Source organism: Durio zibethinus, chromosome 28 (genome assembly GCF_047325235.1).
Source record: "Durio zibethinus cultivar Kanyao isolate XHJ-2024 chromosome 28, ASM4732523v1, whole genome shotgun sequence".
In the NCBI taxonomy this organism is placed as follows: Eukaryota; Viridiplantae; Streptophyta; class Magnoliopsida; order Malvales; family Malvaceae; genus Durio; species Durio zibethinus.
The window spans coordinates 15,607,793-15,630,793 of NC_143189.1; the positions used below are offsets into that span (position 1 = coordinate 15,607,793).

The window sequence follows — 23,001 nt, forward strand, 5'->3', positions numbered from 1 at the left end:
TTCCTGAACCTAAAATCTAGTTTTGTAGATTAAAATTTACTATTTAAAGATATCTAAGTCAATCTTGATATTTCTCTTTAAATAAAACAGATTAAGTTAGATGACTAATTATATCTAAATAAAAAAAATTAATAACGACTTTTAAGTCTATTTCTAACAATAGGTCTTCGAATCAATTCGTTACCACACTTAAATTTTTTTTAACTTTTTGAATTGAAATGATTAAAATTAAAATTGATATTTTTATTCAAATTAGTATGGATTTAACTTTGATCTAAAAGTAAAATATATATATTATAAAATTTTATATAATTTTAAAAATAATACTCCATTCATTATTCTGCACTGCTTTTGGTTGATCATGTACAGTGATAATAGAGCTCATCTTTATGCTGCTGTTATGCATATTTCAAAATATATAACCAAAAACACAACTAACACTTATTCCAAGATAAAAAGAAATTCACAACACAATTAATTCGGATATGTGGCTGATGTCTTACTCCTGTCCTTTTGGTATTAAACAGTAGTAGTAATGGTTGAACTTCTTCACTATTTGGAACAAACCATTGCACTCGCATTGCTAATGTTAAACATAAATGCAGAGATGCAACACTTTTTTTTTTTTTTGGTATAAAAAGATCTAAAGAAGAGATTGTAGGCATTAGAATTTGAGCTCCAGATGTAATAGATGTTATCTCTTAAAAATAATTATATAAATCAACTAAATTAAACTTTAAGTTCAAAATGCTACACCTTTATTCACAGCTAAATCACATATACAAGTGGCCATGCTACAAGAATGAAGCACCAACATTGTTAATTTTTTTACATAAAAGGCTACGGTCCATGGGTAAAGAAAAGAGTTGTAGGTGTTGGTATTTAAATTCCAATCCGTTGGTTGCTACCTTTTAAGAATTATTGTATAAATTAATTAAATTAAGCTCCGAGATGATCAACATTGTTATTTTACGATAGCCATAGGTTACTAATGAGTTTCGCCGATCAAATACAGCTTTTGTCCATCATTAATCATGTCTACATCAAGAATTTTACCTGCATCTTGTGACAATATACAAGAACCACCTGGAAAGTCTAGCTGCTCAGCAGCAGTTCTAACAAGCTCTTCAATCGTGGGAGGGATCCATAACACAATTCCATGTCTTCTCGGATCTTTAACATCCCATGGGTGGAAAGGAAAAACAGTGCATTTCTTTCGGTGCATTTTATCTGGAATTAGCAACAGAAATTCTTTCATTATCATACAGACATGGGATTACTTGAGCAGCAGCCATTAGACTGCAAATTAACTTCCTGAAAGGTAAAGAAAAGAAAAGGAATAGAAAAGGCAGTCACATTTTAAGTTTTTTATTGTATAATTAGATTTCTTTTCAGCAGGTAAATGGGGGTAATCAAGAGAAATCTTTTATAATCTGGAATAGAAACTGATAACCAGGTTTATTAGTGCAACTTTGATGTTCTAATGTTTAGTAACCACTGGTAGATCCAATTTCTGACTATAAAGTGAAATTCGAAATTTAATTCAGTTGATTTATGTAACTATGTGATATGTAGAGGTCTAAGTTTCAAATCTCAACATCTAGAACCCTTATTCTGTCCCATGTTGCCATTTCCTAGGTAAAATAAAAAAAACTTTCGACTACAAAGTGGAAACAAATCAAACTTTACCAATGAAGAAAAATTAAAGGTAAAATTACATGCACACAATGGAAGTAAAGGTAGAAATCATATATATGTAAAGAAAAGAGAAGGGGGAGGGGGTAGAAGTAGAATAATCACATCCCTGATTTTTTTTCCCTCAGAGGTTGAAAAGTATTTCCATTTTATACATTCAACTAACACTCCCTAATGGACGTAAACCAGGCTACTCTGTTGCAGTAAGAATATTACCTAAACCAGGCACCTACTAAAACTCGGTTGGAACTTCAATAAGAATATTTCCATACCGTCTTTAAATTCAGTTCCACTTCTATTAAAAATGTTAAACCAACTGGGACAATTGTTAATGACTTGTTTCATTTACAACAGCCCAGAAAGGACAACTGAATTAATTTCAAATAGGTTTAAACCTTGAGTTACTTACATCCTAAACTTCGAAAAAATATACAAATTGATATTTGAAAAAATAAAATATATAATTTGCACCATGAACCTTCAAATAATGTATAATTTTAATTCAAATTCTAATATTGTTAATTTAATTCATCTATATGGTATCTAACCAATATAATTTTATTATATGCATATTATTTGTTGAATAAAAATATTAAATATTTTTCAAAACATTCGTTTGGATGTCACGTGATAAAAAATGATTGATAGGTTTTAAACATTTTTATGTTTTAAGTAAATTAAAAAATATATATTTTTAATTTATATTGAAAAAAGATGTTGATAGTAAATGTAGTGAACACATAACTTGATAATATTTGCCAAACGCTATATATATAAGTTGATATGATTAACGGGATTAGAATTTGAGTTAATATGGTACATAATTTGAAAGTTTTTCAAGTGCAAATTATATATTTTATTTCTTTAGGTATGAATTTATATATTTTTTTCAAAGTTCAAGTACTAAAAGTGTAATTTATATGTGACTTTCTTCCAAAAACACAATATTTCATTGGTGTGACAAGCTATGATAAGTAAATGACATTGGTCAAGTGAAAAGCATTCTTCCATTCCAAATCAAAACTATTCTTCTGAATTTTCTTCGTTAATTTATTTTTTCTTTAACAATTGGTTTGAGCATAATAAATTTGTTCAGCAGCATGTTTTCAAATAATTCCAAGTTTCACTTAGCAAATTAGAATCTGGTCACACAAGTTGAGAAATACCTGTAATTTCTTTCGAACAATAATAAGGGAATTCTGATAGCTGAGTAGATTTTGCATCTTCAAGTAGCTTGATCAAATTCTTGTTGCCACACATCCGGGCTTCATCAAGTGGAGTGTTTCCCCATCTACAAAGAAAAAGCATAAATGCTGAAAAAAACTCAAAAGTAATGTGCATGTATATGATGTATGTCTTTACCCTCTAAAGATCTTGAAGGAAAATAAGAATCAGATGTAAAAACGGAATTAGATAGAAAATAACAGTGAAAATACCATTTTCAGTTAACCCTTGAAAGAAAATACAGCAGAAATGCTGGGAAACAGACAATTACACTAAAGTTTTCAGCTGATAAAGTAGTTGCACACTGCATAGTCAAACCATCCGGTGATTAGTATTGTAGAAAATTACACATAACACTTGAATTTCATATCCTAGTTCTAAGGAGGTATGCTATATGCAAACTAGTCCCATACACATCCACTATTTGGTTGAAGTAATAAATAATTTTAAAATTAAAAAAAAGATTAAAAGAAAAACACATAAAAAAATTACAGTTATCTAAAAGCTTGAATGACAAAAAATGGAAAGTTCTTTTCTTTTTTTTTTTTTGGTTTCCAATGTTGCCGTACAGTTATTTATAAAGGAGAAAAAACAGACAGAATTTTGAACTATGTGAATCCAAATCCTATTTAAAAGGAAAAGTAAAAATATTAACATATCCTTATTAATATGTATTTTTTATTTAAACTTTTTTATTTTTTTGGAATTATTCCTAATTGAGCATGTGTTACTACACTAAATTCAATAAGGGATTTTATAGAAAATATAGATATAATAATCAGCAAAAAATGTTTGGAAAAACTAAAAAGAAAAAAAAGATAATGATTAAATTATAACCAAATATAAACAATCAAACAAAAAGTGCAATAAAAACCCTGAAAACGGGAAAAGATTGCCAGTATGTCATTTGGAGCATCAAGAAAATAGATAGTTTACAATTATCTATGAAGCTATGACCAGGTGTTCTTCTTTCAAACAGCATGTACACACTGCAAAGAGGCTGATATGGTGATATATTTACCTGTTAATCCAAATCCAGTTTCGCAACAAACAGCATAACTAGAAGTAAATAACCTTAAATGGATAAGCTAAACATGATCACATTCATAAAAAGTAAGTGAAATGAATGTTTTAAATGTACCTGTCTTTGGTAAAAACACTAGCTCCAGCTTCTATCAAAAGCTTTGCCATCAAATATAAGCCCTCAGAGGAAGCTACGTGAAGTGGGGTTCGAAGGTCATAATCTTTGGAGTTAGGATCAATTCCATTAGACAAAACTCTTTTCAAAAAGTCTGAGTCCCCCTTTGCAACAGCCATGCATAGAAAACTACCAGCATCATCTATGTTTAGCGAAGCTCCTTCCTTAACTAGCAAAGCTGCAAGATGGTCATGTCCATTTTTTAACGCTTCTAGTAAAGGTGTATTCCCGAACTTATCTGTAGAAAAAATTTAATTTATTAGCACAAGGGAAGATCAAATGGTACAAGACTAGAGTTTAATTAACCAAAACAACATTTAAAAATATTTATAACAGATAATTACCTTTAAGATTGATGTCTACCCCATGTTGAAGAAGGAAACTTGTAATATCATCATGTCCTTTTGATGCAGCAAGATGCTATTCAAGACAAAGATTTGGTTTTAGATGCTCTTCCATTGTATGGTGTTGCTAAAGAGATATATAAATTACTAAAGGCTAAAAAGCTTTTACCATACTCATTATTTATAGAATGCTTTTGTGTAAACAATTGAAACAGGCAGCAAATGTATGCAAGATGAAACAGAAAGCTAGAATGGTCCATTGGCATATGGGACAATTGTTCAAAGTATACAAAAGGAAAACCACATAATTCACCATAATATTGGATGGATTGGTAGGATTTTTCCGGTTAGTCACATAAAGATGCCTAGATTTTAGGTTTGGTTATACTACTATGTAGATTCACTAGAGAGTTTCTGGCTTGCCTGTATTAAAATTCATAGGCTCCCTAATCCGGATGAGGTTCTTCATGATCACTTTGTATTCCATGGCTAAAGAGCTATACATATGAGTTTTACAAGTGTCAAACAACTTGATTTAAAGTTAAATTTTTACAGCATGCTTTGGTCTAAAAGGAAGACAGAGAAAAAACATATATAGATGTGTGGAAAAAGAGAAAAGCTATAAGACTCCATTTGCTTATATGACAAATAGTAGGCAAACTATATAGTTTTCCATGATATTTCAAGTAAGTTGTATTAATGTTCCTCTGGTTTATACTACTAACTATATTCACTTTCCCTTAGTTACTTGGATGTTGATCTCATGGATCACAGTTTCCCACACCCTTATAAGGTCCCTCAGAATTCCTAAATAAATTATGGCTAAAAAGCTATTTCAATCAACAAGTGTGAAACAACTTAATCTAAAACTTATGTTATACAGCATGCTTTTGTCACTGTGGATACTGATACAGTAATGGAAATGAGCTAAAAGAGAATATCTGTGAGACATGACATCTGCACGAGCAACTTCTAAAAGTATGTAATAAGCAATCCATTCAATTAAACTTAACATTGAGATTAATTGCCATGATATTTCTATGAAAGTTCATGCTCTTTAGCTAATTCAGTATCTGATCATGCATGTCCTAGAAATGAGGTTCTTATATCTCTTTCTTACCATATGTTTACCATATTTATGCAGATTTCAAAGATTTCATATGTCTGATAATGAATAGGAACACAGCCTTAACTGGGGACCAACAGCCATTGAATTTAAAACCAACGTGGCAAGTCTTTATGCATAATAGAACAGCTAGTGTTTGATTGATGACTTTGACCAACCAAAATTTAAGGAGTTAAACCCCAAATAAGCAGACATGTAATCCAAAGTTCTCAGGTTTTTGGTGGCAAGTACAAAAGACAAACCATATTATATAGGGTGTGGATAAAATTCAGTGGTGTGAATGTTTCAAACCAAGGGAACTTATTTTAGCTATTTTAAAAGAAGTAACATGTAATGTACTGAAATTTAAGCAATAAATTGGGAATTTAAATTGCAAAGCAAATACTTCTCTGATTCTTTTACAGTTTTGCATTGTTTTCCATTTGTTTTAATCTTCATTACAAGAATAACTGCAGGATTTTCTTTAGAAAATGGAGAATGGGATGAAAGAAAACTGAGTATTAAATAAAGTGCAAAAACTTATAGGTATAGAAACGGCACAAGTAATAGACTGTTGAATGTATTTAATACAATCATTATTTAGGCCATAGAAGAAAACAATCATAGCAAAACTGTCTAATCTCATAGCTTAATGCCAAAAAAGTGAGTGCAATTATAACTATTTGATTTAAAAATCTATTTTAGCATGAAATAACAGCAACAAACATGTCAGCCATAGACAGGTGTGTCTATACATGAACTGGACATCCCATCAAGAATAGAACCTACTTGAAGAACAACCTAAAAGATTCCATTGACATAATACTTACCAAGGGCGATCTTCCATCATAATCCGTTTTGTTAGGATCAGCTCCAGCCCGGATCAAACTTTTGAGCTGATATAAATCTCCATGATATGCAGCACAATTCACTCTCAAAGCTAGTTCAGCTTCTTGCTTTCCAATGTGAAATGAGATGTCTGATTCTAGTTGCTTAACTCGAAGATTGGATTCTTTTCCCTGCGAATTTAGGTAAAATGCCAGTCCAAAAATGTGTTAGTCAACTTTGGCCTAATTTATTTTGAAATGACTTTCTCATCAAACAATGATACCCAGCCTGCATACACTTTTCTCCAATAAGAGGAGCAAAAACATTTTAGAAGCAACAGAGATATGACACAACAAGATTACCTCCAAAAGATTGTTCAAAATTTTCCTTCCATCATAGAAATATATCTCAAGGATATCTGAAAATGATTGCTTATCCAGTCGCAGAAGCCTACATAATTCACAAACCCGAACAGTATAAGGCTGAGGGATGTTGCAGAGAATAGAAATTTCCCCAAACGAGCTGTTGGGTTGCAGAAGCGAAACAGTCTCTTCTGTTCCATCTTCCCCTATAGCAACCTCCTCCTATACAAAGTTAAGCACCAATTAATCAATTATGAGAACATTGAGATCAGAATGCAATAAAATTCTACGGCTGCTATATAATAACAAGGTATTGAGGAATGACAGTTACGACAACAGGGATACGATGGAGCACATTTATAACATTCTGTGGCATGGAAAATATTTGGAAGCCAATTCCAGCAAGTAAACACCAAGTGGACAAAGAGTAGCATCTTCAGGTTAACAAATACATGATCCGCAACATGCAAATATGTTTTCATGCATAGGAGAAAATGGCCTAGGAGATGTCTAGGAAAAGGTACAAGTAGGGAAAGAAGAAACAAAAGCATGTAATTAACGAAATGGATTTGATTAACCACATAATAAAGGCGTAAGGAATCATACCAGCACACCATGACAGACAAAATAAAGTTGATCTACCACATTTCCCTGTTCCATTATTACTTCACCTGGGAGAAAAAATTCTTCATGGAGTCTAATAACCTGCAAATCAAAAGACCCAAGTATTAACTTTATAACTGACAGTTATTTCCTTCTTTTTTATGTAATTGTGAAAGCAGAATGTGGATACAGCCACAGAGGGAACAACCTAATTATATTTCTCTCATATTATAAGATTATTGACTGCAAGAGACCAATTTACCTAGAAAAAAAAAATTATAGTAGTGCTGTTTCAAATAAGCTTTTGGAACAGCGCTCCTAATGTTGGACATTAATACTATATTCTTGAAGCAGTGAAAACTGAAATGTGATTATCTGAGGACAGATATGCATGCATACAGGCTTAGCCCATATGAGAACGCATTTTTCAGGGCCCGGCGTTTCATGTCATATTATTGTACAGATATGTTGAATCATGTCAACTAGGCATCTTATTTTGATGAAACATAATGCAGACTAAGTTGAACACAACCAAGCAAAAATGACCTTTGTGCTGCATAAACAAACATGTACTACCAAATCTCGAAGCAACAATATGAATTTCTCATTTTAAGCAGCTTGACACCCATTATTTGAGAACAGAAACTGACTTACAATCTGATTGATGAATTCTGTTGAGCATCCCTTGAAAAGAGAAACATTCTCAATGTATGGCATATATAAAGATTGAGAAATCTGCAAAACCAGAAACAGAACAGAAAGCATTGAAGGAAAAGAATCAACAAGAAACATATTGATCACAAGGGAAAAAACCAATGAAGAAAACATCCAGAATGATAGATATGATTGTAACAATATATTTTCATAAGTAGAAAAGACATTATTCAAGTCATTATGATTGAAATAGTACAACTACATAACAATACATTTCACTCACAAGTAAAAACAAAGGTTTTGTTAGTTTAATTTGTAATAAAAACATCAGATCTATGGATTCATCTAATACTTCAAAGACCGATATCAATATAGAAGAGTAAGCTAATTAATTTAGCATTGAAACAAGTTAATAGCCTAATTTATTATTAGCAAAAAAAGTCGTTTACCAAGAACAAATTGAGGTAGGTGCTTCCTTTGAGATCTAACATATGAAGGACACCACTTTCTAAATATCTTAATCTGATAAAGAAGAGATGGTTTTCTGCCAGTTTATATATTCTTACAAATTATTTAGGTGAGATGTTAGAGAGAAATGCTAGAATATTTTTTATGATTCCTTAATTGATGTAAGGGGCTTATATCTCTGACTCAGGAATATGACCATGGTTCAGTGCCTGTAGCTCCTTTCAGCCTTTAGGAGCTCAACACCCCACATCAAAGTAGTGACGGTAAATTTTTGAGCAGCTTAAGCTCTTTCAAACATGCTCACCATATTAGGACATGGGTCACTTCCTCCCTAATCTCAGTTCACAAGTAGGCAGGAATGGAAAGCAATGGATAATGGATTTTCTTCTAAAAGTGTCGTGGGAATTTCGCTGCAAATGAGAGGACATTTTATCTTTTCCAATAGAAGGCTGGTCAAGATTGGAACATTGGAATTTTCTTCATTTAGATTGATTTTGTTGTTCCTTATTTTGTTTCCAATTTAACAGAATTAATAAAAAAACAGTTGACTGGATACTATCCGTACATTACCTTAGCTCGGATAGAGATGGGAATATCCTGAAGAACAGCTGTTTCAGTGTAGCGACTTTCATACTGTAAGCGAAAGTGGCCCTTGATCTGATTACGGATATCCCTCTCAAGTCTATTTCCGTTCATATACTTAATAACCTCTGCCATTTTATCCCTGAACTTCTCAGTCTTGGATCCTTTTACGATTAAGGCTGTCATGTTACCAATCAAATAAGCGCCAAGAATCATGTCAAAGGAGACATATATCATTATGAATATCATTTCCCTCATATTGACAGCATGTATATCTCCATAACCTGTCACAAAGAGAAGTAAGGATGGACTTAAAACCAAAAAGAAAAAATATATGCTGCAGCCATCGAAGTGTGGAACATTAGCAATTTTCGGTGAAGATAAATAAACAGAGCATATGGAAAATTATGAATGATTAGAAATCACACATATAATTTCTGTATAAGAATATCTGGAGAACAATGCATATTACCTTAAATATGATGAAGCAAAGGATGATAAGCATAATACATAAGTAGTTATATCATTCCTCCATCAATCTCAATTAAATCAATATAAAAGTAATCTCATGTATGTGCAAGATAATCTAAGCTAATACTAATCAAGCGTAAAAAAAAAATCCTAAAATTCGACAAATTCCTTTTGTAGTTTTTTCTTTTACTTTGAACCCTCTTCCCATGGAATTAAAGTGCCAACAGAAAATGAAAGAAAGAAAACTGCTCCTTATAGACCTAGAGCAAATCTGTAGTCTATACCATTCATCAACCACCAGATAATTCCAATAATATGATTCCAAAAAGGGAAACATTTGTCTTTCATACCTTGAATAACACTATAACAACACCTGACTTTAACCTTTTTTGTCTAGATACCATGCAGAAGAATTTACCTTTTTCTTCATATGAAATTAAAGAATTTGAAACACAAAACTTGGCAACCATATAAGTCAAACACAGAAGTGTATACTACCTTTCAAGTGCCTCTATAACAAAGGTCTTTATTCAGTTTTTGGCTCTACTTGAACAATGTTCTCAGATGTTAAGCTGTTATAGAAATTTTACCAGCTTTCAGAAAAAAAAAAAGGAACACATTAAAAATAGTAGTAGTCGAAAACTGTGAAGCCTGCAGTTTATGAAGCTGAAATGTCACATTACTCGGTACTAGTTGTGCAGTTTATGAAGAGACTGAAATGTCACATTACTCAGCCACCACAGAATAATTAATTCTGAATTAATTTCAACTAGGGGGATCCTTGTCTAAGATCTTGCATAACAGATAGCCAAATTTTAAATTTTTAATTAAGATCTATAAATAAGAGAAACCTTCACATCACACCATTTTCCTAAAAGGCTAAAAACTGTTACACACTCTTTTTCACCATAGCTTTATAAGTAAATGCATGAAAGAAATTAGCCATGTGCTATGTGTAAATGGAAAAAACAAGGATGATATTGAGGTGAGACTCATTTGGAGATTATAATCATTTATTGTGTCAAATGCTCAACTATTGATGAATTTCATGATATTCACTAGCAACAATCAGCATGACCATTTACTTTATGTTTCCTGCAAAGATCCATGTCCCACCATCCCATAATATAGATACTTGAAGCAAAACATGATAATACTATTTATAATCAGATCAGTGCAATAAGATGCATGCCTTCCACTAGAGTATAAAGGGAATACTAGTTCCTTATTGAAAAGCTAGCTACTAGAGCATACCAAGTTCTGTTAAACTGTCATGGTTAGATTCATTCAATTTCTACCAACAAAAAAATTAAAAAAAGGAGACTATATATTGTTAGAACTAATTAGATGATATACATTACATACAGACTCCTCATAATTAATTCTCTCCAGTACCATCAAAGACCCAAATGCTATAATTAAGTCACTACTCTATTGGACCTTCAGCCACTTATGGCAAGTCACTACCTTCAACATTTAGAACATAAATTTAAATCTTATTTACGAGACTCCTATCTTCCTTTCCTTGTGATCATCACATAATTAAATTGAACATGCATGCACATTTCATACTATTTGATAAAGGATTTTGCCAACAAGTGCCCTAAGTGCACTATTTAAAGTTACTATATAAAGTAATATCTTCACCCTATGCATTGAAAATCATTAATAAAGTTGTCAACTATTGCATTTAATACAAAATTACTACTATAAATAGTATATTAACTAACCTTAAAAGGTTCTCCAAAGGCACTCACTAGCAAACCCTTTGATTAATTGAGTAGAGGCAGGAGAAGATATAGCATGATATCACTTCTACCATAAGAGCTTGCACTAACATTAATTCTTTATGTAATTTATAACTGTAGCAAATCAACACCCTGTTCAAGATATATAAAATTTATAAAATCCCTCATGAACACCAAACAAGACATATGCTTTACCCATAGATTAAACAAAGCTATTTTCATTTCGACCAACATACCCACATTTTTCTTGAAGTTATAATTGTATACTTGGTTGATCCCAGCCAGAGAAACATAAAATTACTAAGGCTAGGAAATTTAAAAAAAAAAAACCTTCAGTAATATACAGGATAAAGAAATTTAAATGGGTTACTTACCAACAGTAGCCATTGTGACAATAGCAAAATACATGGAAGTTGTGTACCGCTTCCACAGATCAATTTCTCTGAAGTGTGCATAACTGTAATCTCCCAACTTTAAGCTTCCAATCCATGTGTACCCCTCTTTTTCAGGAGGCAGTGTGGTAGCCAAATAGTAAAAGATACAAGCTGCTGTATGTGTGCAATAGAGTTCAACAAAAATAAGTTTTATAATCCTCGTGAAAAGGTAATTAATTCGTATATCCTTCTCCATCTTCTGGAAGAAATCAGTGACTTTGTGAACCCGATATAACCTAATCCATAAGAGATACCTCACTACTTCTTTTCTTCCACAAGCCTGCGTGAAAGAAATTTCTCAAAATGGTTATTACAAAGCTTCAACCATAAATTTACAGCTCAGAGTAATCATTTAATACATGCAGATTTAGTCATATCCGTGTTTTCCTTTTCTGAAAAGATTTCATGCATGGTATATTTTAAGCTGTCTAAGAGGGACTGTCTTTAGGAAACAATGCATTATCTAGTTCAAAACTTTTGATGTACATATATTTTAACAAACATTATCACCAATGTAAGGTTAAGTTATGTGTCTAACTAACATGCACAAGGATAAAACAATCTAATTTTAGAAAATACACAAGGGAAAACCATAAGGGTGAGAAAGAGTAGGGGGTTGTGGGTGTTTGAGGGGCCAAATATCAGGATCAGAACCTCTTTATATGGGTCAAATATAATTTCAGAGTTATTACAACAGCTTTCCTAATTTGATCATTGTAATAATAGAAAATATTCACAATGAAAATGTAATCATAATAAAAATTTAATTGATCCATGCAAAAAAAAAAAAAAAAGATTATATTTTGTAAAATATAGGTTGGGATACACATAGTGACAAAAATGACAAAATTGTTGATAGCATTATAAACAGTCAAAATTTTGGAAAGAACATGCATAGGCAAAGAAAGGTAAGATCCTTACAAGTTCTTCTTTACTCAACGAGATGTTATTATCAAATTAAAAATAAATAAATAAAAACTAAAGAGGAGGGGGCGTGGGCGGAGGAAGAAAATAATACCTTGTAGATAATATCCCAAGGCATACAACCAAGTAAATCAATGATAAAACTAGATTTCAAGTACCTGTAATGATACATTAGGGAAGAAAACCAGCATAAGGCTCAGTAGCAGCTGCAGTGATATGTGGTAATGCAAGGGTGAAAAAAAAAAAGAAAAAACATACTTAAAATAAATATAGAGCAAAATGTCCACCGCATTAGTACTAGAATATTGATACACTTTTGTGAAACAAGAAACGGGATCCATTAGCTTGAATGTACCTTTACGATATAAACTAACAACATAATAAAGCAGCTTAAATTAATTGTTTCCAGCTAAGAGGAAACCTTTTACTTTCTATCAAATGTTATTAGTTCCTACAAGTAGAAACAACTTGTTGAAATCGAAAGAATGACCCTTCGTTTACTAGTAATCATACTTAATTGATTAAGATCATGAGCAAATAATTAAAATGTAACAGAAATAGGAATTATAGACGTTCAATGTAAAAGTAAAAACATGAGAAAAGAGAAACTGACCGAATAGCGATAGAGGTTTGCTTACAGACCATTCGATAGGTCTGGCTGTCCCTATATGCAAGGAAGAAGTGCAAAATAATATCAAGAAGAAAAGCTATTTGTCCTGCGATGTCTAGTATAAAAAGATTTTGTGGCAATCCCCTGAAGAACCCAAACTCCATGGGAGTAAAGAAGGAAGAGTACAGTGCCCATATTAGTATGAACTTGGTCCATGCTCGATACCACCTGCATTTTATTTTATATTTTACCATTAATCTTCTCTCGCTCAACAGGCAACACACAACCATAAATGCAAAAGATAAAAAAAAAGCACCCTTTTGGTGCTGAGTCCTATGCGTTTTTTTTTTACCGGTTTAGAAACAATTCAATAGTCCCACTTCCGTTAAAAGAGAGCATTTGTTAGGAGGTAATTCTTTAGTGATTTGCATTCAATCATTATATTATTTTATTTGATAATAATTTAAAATTTTTATGCAATAGTAATTTTAAATTATTAAGATGATAAAATTTTTGTTTTAAGGACTGATTTAATTTTTTATCTAAAAATAAAAAAATTTTATTATCATAAAAAAGTAATTTTTAATATTATTTTTTATTAATTTATTTTCACAAAAAATATAATTAACGTTATCTTAAAAAATTGATCACTAAAAATTAAAAAATAACTAGTTTTTTAATTACTTATTTTAAACAAGTTTTATGTCATAAAGTTAAATGGATTAAAAAAATAATAAATTTACTTAATAATTTTTTAGAAATTATTTTTATTAAAATTGATTTATATTTTATAGTTTTCTTTATAAAATAACGATTAATTATTTTATAAATTGTTAATTAAATAAGTATTAAATATTTTTTTTATTTTTTTAAAGTCATTTTAAATATTTTTTACTTTATGATTTATTTTTTATATATAATATCAAATATAATGATTTAAAAGTATTAGTGATTTATAATAAAGTATATATTTAATGCATTATCTATATATTTTTAATGATAACATTTTATTAATGAGTAAATATCAACTGTTAAAATAAAATGTACATAAATGAATTTTTTTATATTATAAATTCTTTATAATATTATACTAAACATGATAATCTAATATCACTAATGATCAAACCACATTGATAATCTTATTACTATAGTAACTAAATCATGGTGATCATCTTAAAAATGATATCAAATATTACCAAAATGTACATGACTATTTTTATATTTGCGTAATTGTTTTGATTTAAATATATATATAATATAAAAATTATATATTAAATTTATTTTTAACATATTAAATATAAAAAATATTTTTTAATTTTTGTCCAATTTTCATATTATAATTATTATTAAAATTTGAAATCATATCAATTTTTTATTTTTTATATAATTTTCATATTATATTATATTGTGATGTTTAAAATTATTAGATTTATAAAATAGAAAATATTTATAAAATTATCAATTATTATCAACTTGCATTGATGTTAAACTAATTTATTTTACATCATTTTTATAATTTTATGCATTGTTAATATTTTTATGAATCAATATTTGGATTTAACTTTTTCATACTCATATACACAAAATTTCAAATTAATATGTTATCTTCTTATTTTTAATTTGCAAATATATATTTTGGAATATATAATAATAATTAAAATTTTATTATTATCAAATAAATAATTAAGATTTTAATTAACTTAAAATTTAACAAGCATGATTTTCATGAATAAAATATAAAAATATAAACTTAAATTAATTTTACTTTAGATAAATGGATCCTCTTTTATAACATTTATTTATACCAATTATGATTAGTACGACAAAATAACATATATTTTCAATTAATCATTCATTATCACTTATTAACTTTGATTTTTGTCCAAACACATCTTTTTTAAGTATCTACGTATTGGTTGGTGTCATCTCTATGTCACTGGCCCAAAAAATAAAAACTTGCCATGTGATCACACTGTCACGCAAGCAACAGCATCATTAGCAAATTCTACACGTCAACTTAGCTTGTTTTTCTATATGCAATTTCTTTTTGTTTTAGCGTTGCAGTCAAACTGTTGGCCGTGGTTACCTTCACTACACTTAGACAGAAACTAAAACATGAATTTCAGCCGTGAGATCATTTGACTTTTAAAAGTCAAAATCAGGTACCACGAAAGCTTGAACACCTGTGACGAAACGACTGAACCCAATTACGTTCCGCCACGCGTAAGGCAGAGGCGGGAACCAACGACGGCTCCTCTCCTCTCTCTCTCTCCTCAAAACTTAAAAATTAAAACTGTCGCCGATTCAAATCCTTTTTGTTTATCGTTTAAATGGAATGATAAAAATGGCAGTGAATTTGGAGATGGATTACCTGTTGTCGGGATGAATGGAGAGGCCGTTGGAGAGGTCTTTGAATCCGTAGATTAAAGATTGACGACTGAACTTTCTCCGAGCACCAGCAGCGGCCAAACCAAACTCATTGGCTATGAGATCAAATCTGCTGCCTCTTGATGACTTGATTCCTTCTCTCAACTCTTCTATCTCGTACTCTGTTTCCTCGTTTGCAATTGCATCCCTCTTATCTCTTTCTCTTCTACTTCTCCTAATATCTCCCATTCCTCCCCACAGCTGGCAGAATCAATGCATTTTCCTCAAATCATTAATTCCATAAAAAATCAGATAAAACAGAAAAGTATCCAAAGCATTAAAGAATCAACAAAGTTAGGGCTAACCGTAAACGTAGGCTTTTGTTTTTAGAGATTGATGAGATGAAGAAAAACAGCCTGATTCGGAGTTTCAAGATTGAGATAAATTATTTGTTATTATTATTCCAGCAACTCCTCAACTTACCAACAGATTTAAAAAGAAAAAAATGTGTAAAAATAGAGAGATAATTGCAAAAAAAAAAAAAAAAAAAAATGGTTTTGTTCGTACGGGTTTAGGGTAAAGAGGCCAAGATACAAGGAATCAGAATTTATACACAAAATCTTTCCTTCTTTACTAAAAAAAAAAAAAAGGTTATCGCTCTAGGATTGCTAATACAATGCAACGTGTTTGAGCGATTTGAGGTGCCGCAATTTTTTTTTATTTTTTTTATTTTATTAGATAATTTGATTGAGATTGTAAGGTGGCGGCTGTTCAGCAGCTAATATACGGTTGTCTTTTTTAGTCTTGTTTGTTTGTTTATTTGTTTTTTTAATAAAACAATTAAAATAAATATTTTTTTATATTATTTTAATACATTTAAGAATTTAAATTTTAGATACCTTCACAAAAATTAAACCTCAATGATTAATTAGAAGAGAAACTATTCATTTACGGATTGGAGTAATCTCTATGAATTAATTAGTGTTAGTAATAGATATATAATAATTAATTAATCCTAAGAAGACTTTTAATTTTAAAAAATCCAAAAATTAAAGAACAACTTGTAGTCGTGTACCATGCATGTAATTATATAATGATAAGAAACCAAACATTGTGTAAATATAATAATCACTATTAATTAATGTTGTATTCCATGACAAATTAAAGTATTTATTTGCCAGCATAATATGTTGAATGTCTTTTTTTTTTTTAATACCTAACAAGTAAATCAATTTGGTCCGTCACCAATATATATAAAAATTAATTTGTTTGCTATAGGTACAGTATATAATAAGTTATCTGGTAACTTATATAAATAATCTTGCTTTTTACGTTATACATATATGTGATTAATTGTTGTTGATAAGCACGATTTCCTTTGACTATGAATTGTTATGGTCGGATTATTAAGAGATAAAGTTATTAAGAGAAACTATATCAAGCCTGGGAACGGATAATATCTCATTACAAATGTAATTCAATAATCTTTACATCAACAAATAACATCGTCCGTAAGATAACACTGATACAATAATAGTATTTTGTTAGGTATAGGACAGTTAATGCAGCAAGCAGTTCAAATGCTCTAGTTTCCATCAAAACTTGCTTTTCCACAAGGTTCAGCTGCTTGTCCTTTAAGCTTTAGCAAGCAAATTAAAATGCAGCCACACACACACACACACACACACACACACAAAGCAATTGAAGGAAGAAAACAGAAACCTCAACATGTGATTGTCATTGACATCTTCAAGGGGGAATGACATTGACATAAAATAAAAGTGAAACGAAAAGGAGCAAACTAAATGGTCAGCCAGCACCTTTTTTATTTGTACAACTACAAGTAATTAATGTAATTTTCACTTTTCAAATATCTGCCATATTTGAAAATTCAAATGATGAAATTTCCTTTAGTTTTCCAATGCTAGGAAATGATTTTCTGACATAAGGTAAAACATGCAGATTGGAGCTGAAATTATCTTTGTAGTCTGTTGAAGAGAAGTAAAATTAGAAATTGAAGAGAGAGCAGCAACTAATTTCTGACAGTTGGTTCTGGATATGTTCTATAATAACGCATAGGATACTATTTCCCTGGATCCTACGAGCATTTGCAATTTCTTTATTAGAGAAATCACTGCCCCCCATGACCCATATTTCATCTGCAGATGATATCTTACCTGGCCCATAACAGTATTACATTTCCTGAGGACCTCTTTTAAGAGCTGTGATCTTTCTAAGTGACAGCTTCTACACTTGTTGGATTTTGGGGAATTTATCTTCAATACCCTATGAATCAATACCTATATTGTAATAAAATCTAATAAGGTGCTAGCTGTGGTGCTTGGTTGTGGGAATGATTCTTTGATCCATATTGCTAACCGTTTCAAATACAGCATTGAGGTTTCCCTTACGAGTTAACTGTGCAGGTAATACTGGTAAGCTGGTTGACTCCTTCCTATATATCTGAGAAGATAATGAAATTGAAAGAACAAATTGCAAAACTTGAAACACATGAAGAGAGGTGAGTGGTGGAAACATTTTTGTAGTTATATTTATTGTTCATGACTTGGATTTGTTATTGCTGATGTCACATCTTCTGTCTTAGGTTTAGGGCAATTGACAGATCAGACACCTTACACTTAGATACATAAGCATACACAACACCGGTGCTTGAGTTTGAGCAACATGGATTTTGCATCAATTCTTACCACTGCTACGGTTTGAGGCACTGTTTTTGAAAGATTGTGTTTCTCTGAAGGCTTTAGGTTAGTCCTTAGAGAGGTGAGATGAGATAATTGAGTGAAATTTATGTTGTGTACCAAACTTTTCTGACCAAGGCCAAGAACTAAGCTCTATGATGAATAAGTGATCCACTATGCAGACTAGCAGACTTATTTCCATTAGTCCCATTCCATTTCCCTACAGGAATGTCTTTTACTTTGGGCCTTATTTTTTTTTTTAATATGAATGATAATCTTTTCTGAACAAAATTGCTTATGATCATAGCATGGACTCATAGGTGATTATTTTTGGGATGTGGAACAAACTAATCAAACCCTAAATGTGCAATGGACAAATCATTTTTTTGTGTTTTATAGCAGTTTTCTTTTCTAACCGGCTTCGTTGGGAGATATTCTTAGAAATGAACCAATCATTTATTGATCCATATTACCAGCTTTCAGTTTGGCTAGTTCTTTTTTTATTTTTTATTTTTAAAAAAGGAAGACAACAGATATTAAAGGTGGAGAAACTGCAATTGCATTTCCATAGGCCCTGCAAATGCATCTCATTATTCTTTTTAAATTGATTTATGATCCAACAGCCAAATTTAAACTAATGTTGCTTTATGATCCAACAGGAAAATGATTATACTGCTCAGCCTGAGATATCCCATCAGATAACAAGTGTAAACTTTTCCTTCAATGCTTTGATATGTGCTAGGCATAGGAAAACTGGAATCAGAAATGAAAGGAACTTGTGAAAATGTGGCTTTATTGCTTTGTCTTGTTAAGTAAATGTTTATGAGTGCAATGTTAGGAAGATCAGCACTTCTCGAGTTCAAGGTGAGAAAAGTGACATTGCCAGAGGCTCTAGTATTTACCACATATATGCATAGCTAGGGGTATAATCAAACTGATCTGAGCCAATACAATGCCAAGCTTGAGCTTGGCTCGTAAACAATTGAGCTACTTCTGCTTGACTTTGATTAGGTTGGATTATCATCAACTTAAGTAAGAAGCTCAAAAGTAGACTTGATCTTGAGCTTGGATTTAAGAATAAAAAAAAAACTTAAAATATTTTATTTTATCATATATACATAAAATATTAAAAATTTATTAAACATTCAAGGGTTTGATTAAGGGTGCGAGTCAATCAAAATCAAATATATAAACCCTAAACTCGACACAGCTCATTATTTGAGAGGCTCTAGCTCAAGTTTGACGAGACAATTAAGAAGTATAGCTTAAGTATATATATAAATCGAGCTTGAATAGATCATAGGTAGCTTGACTCTACATGTGAACGCAATACAAGGTCTAATACAATACTTGATCTAGCTGGAATATATATATATATATTATTATTTTTATAATTAATATTATCAAGATTTAAATTTTGATTACTAAAATTAAGAGCTTAACACTTTATCAATAGATTATATGACTATTCATCAAATGGAGTAGATAGTTATTGCATTGGCTTAAATTACAATAGTTCTAAGTAAATTTTCTTGTGATACCCTATTTCAAAATCTTGTTAAGTAAAAGATGTATATGAAATTGATATGCGTAATTGGTGCCAAGAAGAGTTATGACTTATATTAAGGAACGTTGATAAGTTGAATTCGATTCCAGCTTTCACTGCTAATCTAACAGCGGAATCTTTTAATAGACAAACTCTTTCTTAAGATAAATCTACTAATATTAACTCATTACTGAAACTCATTTTCATTGATTCCTGTTTGTGAAGGGTGAATTTTCAAGATTGACGAAGGGGATTTAGTTTTGAAAGTGAAATGTCCAGTTCATGACTGGATTAAAGGAATATGTAAATGGGATGAGATTGGTGTTGCATTGAGTCAATTTTGGAATTTAGATGGATTGTTTCATCTAACACTAACATTGTTGGATAATGATAAACAATCACTCAATTCGATTTTAAAAATTCAAAACTTTTTTAAAAATTAATCAAATTAATTGATTAAATCGATTTATTAACTACAATGATTAAAACTGGTTACCAAGAGGCTTGAGGTGATAGGTAGAGCAGAAGTCACATATCAATGATAAAAGGTTGTGTTCACAAAAACACAATGGGCCATTGGATAAAAGCTGCCAATTGTAACGGTGTGCTCTACTGGTAAGTGGCGGTGGTTAAAAATAAATGCCATTACATTTCATTCACAGCTTTTTTGACTTTCACCAGCATTCAGTTTCTTCGGGTCTATCATTAATAATTGCCATCTTTGCTTGGAACATGGACGGATCAGAATTAGCTAAAGGGTAGTGGAAACTGAGTCTAAATGCTTAAGCGCTTTCTACAATCTGGAAAATTTTCCTCTGAATTCAATGCATTCGCTTATCTATATATTGTGTGACATACTTGATTCATACATTTGGTCAAATTTGATCACTTATAATATTAGAGGTGGCAACTGTATTGGTTAAGTTGAATTTGTGTCACTTCAGATTGAGTTTTTTTTTTTTTTTTTTATAAAAAAAAATTCGAGTTATTAAAGATTATCTCATATTTGACATTCAATTATTCGGAATCGGATAATTTTATATTTAAATTATTAAATATTAAAATTAAATTAATATAATTTAAAATTCTTTCGAGTATTAAAATATTAAAATTTTTATTCAATTCAATTATTTTCAGATAAAAAATAAATTATTTTACATTATTAATTTTTTGTATTCAAATTAAATTAATTCGAATTCCGATAAATTAGATGAATTATTAGATTCAATCAACTTTGCCAACCCTATTAATTATCCTTATGCCTACTCTTAAAAAGGGGATTATTTTGATTTTGCTTTTCAACTTTACTGTCACATTGCCTATGGTCTAGTACCTTGTAGCTTTTCCAACTTTCACGATTGATTTAATTTGATGGAAAAATTAACATTATTCAAAAAGTTCATATCTTTGAAGAATTTTATGAACAATCTCACTTTCTTTGTACTACCCACCAACTTTCATTATGAGCGAAATATGTTTTACAGAAAAATAATAATAATAATAAGGAAACCAAGAAGTCCAAGTCTAATTTTGACGATCGCCATTTAATCATTCCACTGAAAATAGTATTTACGGCGGACGCTTTTTGAAATATAGGACAAATAAAAAGAACATGAAAAGAATATATATCGTCATAAATAATATAAAGAAAAGATTTGAATATCTTCTTGGCGGCAAAATAAATTTGATACAATTATAAATATAGATATTAAAAAATTATTTTAATAAATAATTGGTTTAATCGATTAAATTTATCATTTTCGACAAAAAAATTTTGAATTCAAATCTTATCGGTGATCATTTATTAAAGTCATATAAAATACACAATATGCAACTATCTGTCTTAGGTTATCGAATACAACACATCTTATCTTTACCTGAGAGGCTAAATAGCTTATTTACTCCTAAATTTTTTTTACCAAAAAAATATTAAAAAGTTATAATTATGTAATTTAATTATATATTAAATGTATTAAAATATATTTTTAAAAATATTTAATTAAATTCGTAGATCCAATAAGTAATTCGTTACTAAAGTATTTAAATTTGACTTAATTCATTAATAAACTTGAGTTCATACTTAACTCAATTACGAATGAGTTAATTTTAAATATTTATTGAATCAAATTTAAATAATTCACACATAATTATAAATTAATAGATATGAATTGATTTTATATGGTAGAATTTTTAAATTTTTATAGATAAATTTAAATGTATATTATATTATATTACGTATTATTATAATTTTCTATTATATCATTATTCTTAAGAAAAAAAATGTACTCCACTAGAGCGTAGACATTTCCTTTTTCAAGGAATGCGGATAGCCAGATTTAGTGAGGAAGCAACGGGAATGATTTTGACAGTTAGTTGGAAAAAAAAATGCAAAGACAAAGGAGGCTGGCATTGGCTGTTGGAGAATCATATTTAGATTGTGCCCAATATGATACAAATAGACAAACACAATCCAACCTTTTTTTTTTTTTTTCTTTTATGCTTTTGAGTTGTGTTGAAGTTGAAAGAATCCTCTTGGATTCGCCTTAATTGCATTTACACCATGAATATCCCATCTCATTCCATCTATCATTCTAAAAAAATTGTTAAAATGAATTATTTCACATCTAATGAATATCAAATATTTTTTAATTTTATATTTAAGTTAGGCTATTTTATTTATTGTCAATTAATTTTAAATTAAATATTTAATATAATATTTGAGCCAAAATTTTTTTTCGTAATCTTTTCTTAGTTTGTCACGTGAAATGTTTTTTTCCTCTTCGTTTAACCCACATCTAATGAATATTAAATATCTTGTAATTTTATACTCAAGTTGAGTCTTTTTATTTGTTATTAATTAATTTTAAATTGGATGCTTAACAAGAATTATAAAAAAAAATTCATATAAAAAACAAAACTTTAAATATTTAATTATTTATTTACATTTTGGCATTATGTGAAAATTAAGTTGTCATTATCCTTTGTTTGTCACAAACTTATGGCTATTGAAGGTTGAATTTTCCCACTTGTTTGCATTTCTGAAGGAGCTATGAGGTCAAAGAGTGTGTTACCTTTCATTCAAAAAGTCAAACCAAATATTTCATTTGATCTTATTCATTTCATGACTTCCTTAAGCGAC

At 30.1% G+C, this 23,001-nt stretch overlaps 1 protein-coding gene across 3 annotated transcripts; it reads right to left on the minus strand.

Moving 5' to 3' along the window:
* Window positions 1-735: 735 nt before the first annotated feature.
* LOC111280341 (potassium channel SKOR-like) lies at window positions 736-16,367 on the minus strand. Of its 3 annotated transcripts, XR_002689022.2 has the most exons (15): window positions 15,983-16,367; window positions 15,622-15,878; window positions 13,254-13,478; window positions 12,735-12,798; window positions 11,657-11,996; window positions 9,052-9,347; window positions 8,014-8,094; window positions 7,363-7,461; window positions 6,757-6,978; window positions 6,397-6,585; window positions 4,462-4,537; window positions 4,061-4,355; window positions 3,132-3,223; window positions 2,862-2,986; window positions 1,217-1,230 (listed from the first exon to the last, which is right to left on the minus strand). XR_002689022.2 is itself a non-coding variant. In XM_022867624.2 (14 exons), exons 2-14 carry the CDS (start codon window positions 15,864-15,866, stop codon window positions 989-991), a joined length of 2,499 nt encoding a protein of 832 aa, XP_022723359.2. In that variant the 5' UTR covers window positions 15,867-15,878; window positions 15,983-16,367; the 3' UTR covers window positions 736-988. The 3 variants fall into 3 exon arrangements, 2 of the variants coding, with proteins under 2 accessions (XP_022723359.2, XP_089612902.1); XM_022867624.2 differs by lacking the exon at window positions 3,132-3,223 and having other exon boundaries at window positions 736-1,230; XM_089756776.1 differs by lacking the exon at window positions 3,132-3,223 and having other exon boundaries at window positions 1,179-1,314.
* Window positions 16,368-23,001: the final 6,634 nt, after the last annotated feature.

Coding starts and splice junctions, on each gene's coding strand:
- LOC111280341 (XM_022867624.2), bottom strand. CDS start 15,866: ATGGGAGATATTAGGAGAAGTAGAAGAGAAAGAGATAAGAGGGATGCA. Junction 7,462..8,013: donor CAGAATTCATCAATCAGATT/GTAAGTCAGTTT, acceptor TTTGATTTGCAG/GTTATTAGACTCCATGAAGA. Junction 4,538..6,396: donor ATGATGGAAGATCGCCCTTG/GTAAGTATTATG, acceptor TGTCTTGAATAG/CATCTTGCTGCATCAAAAGG.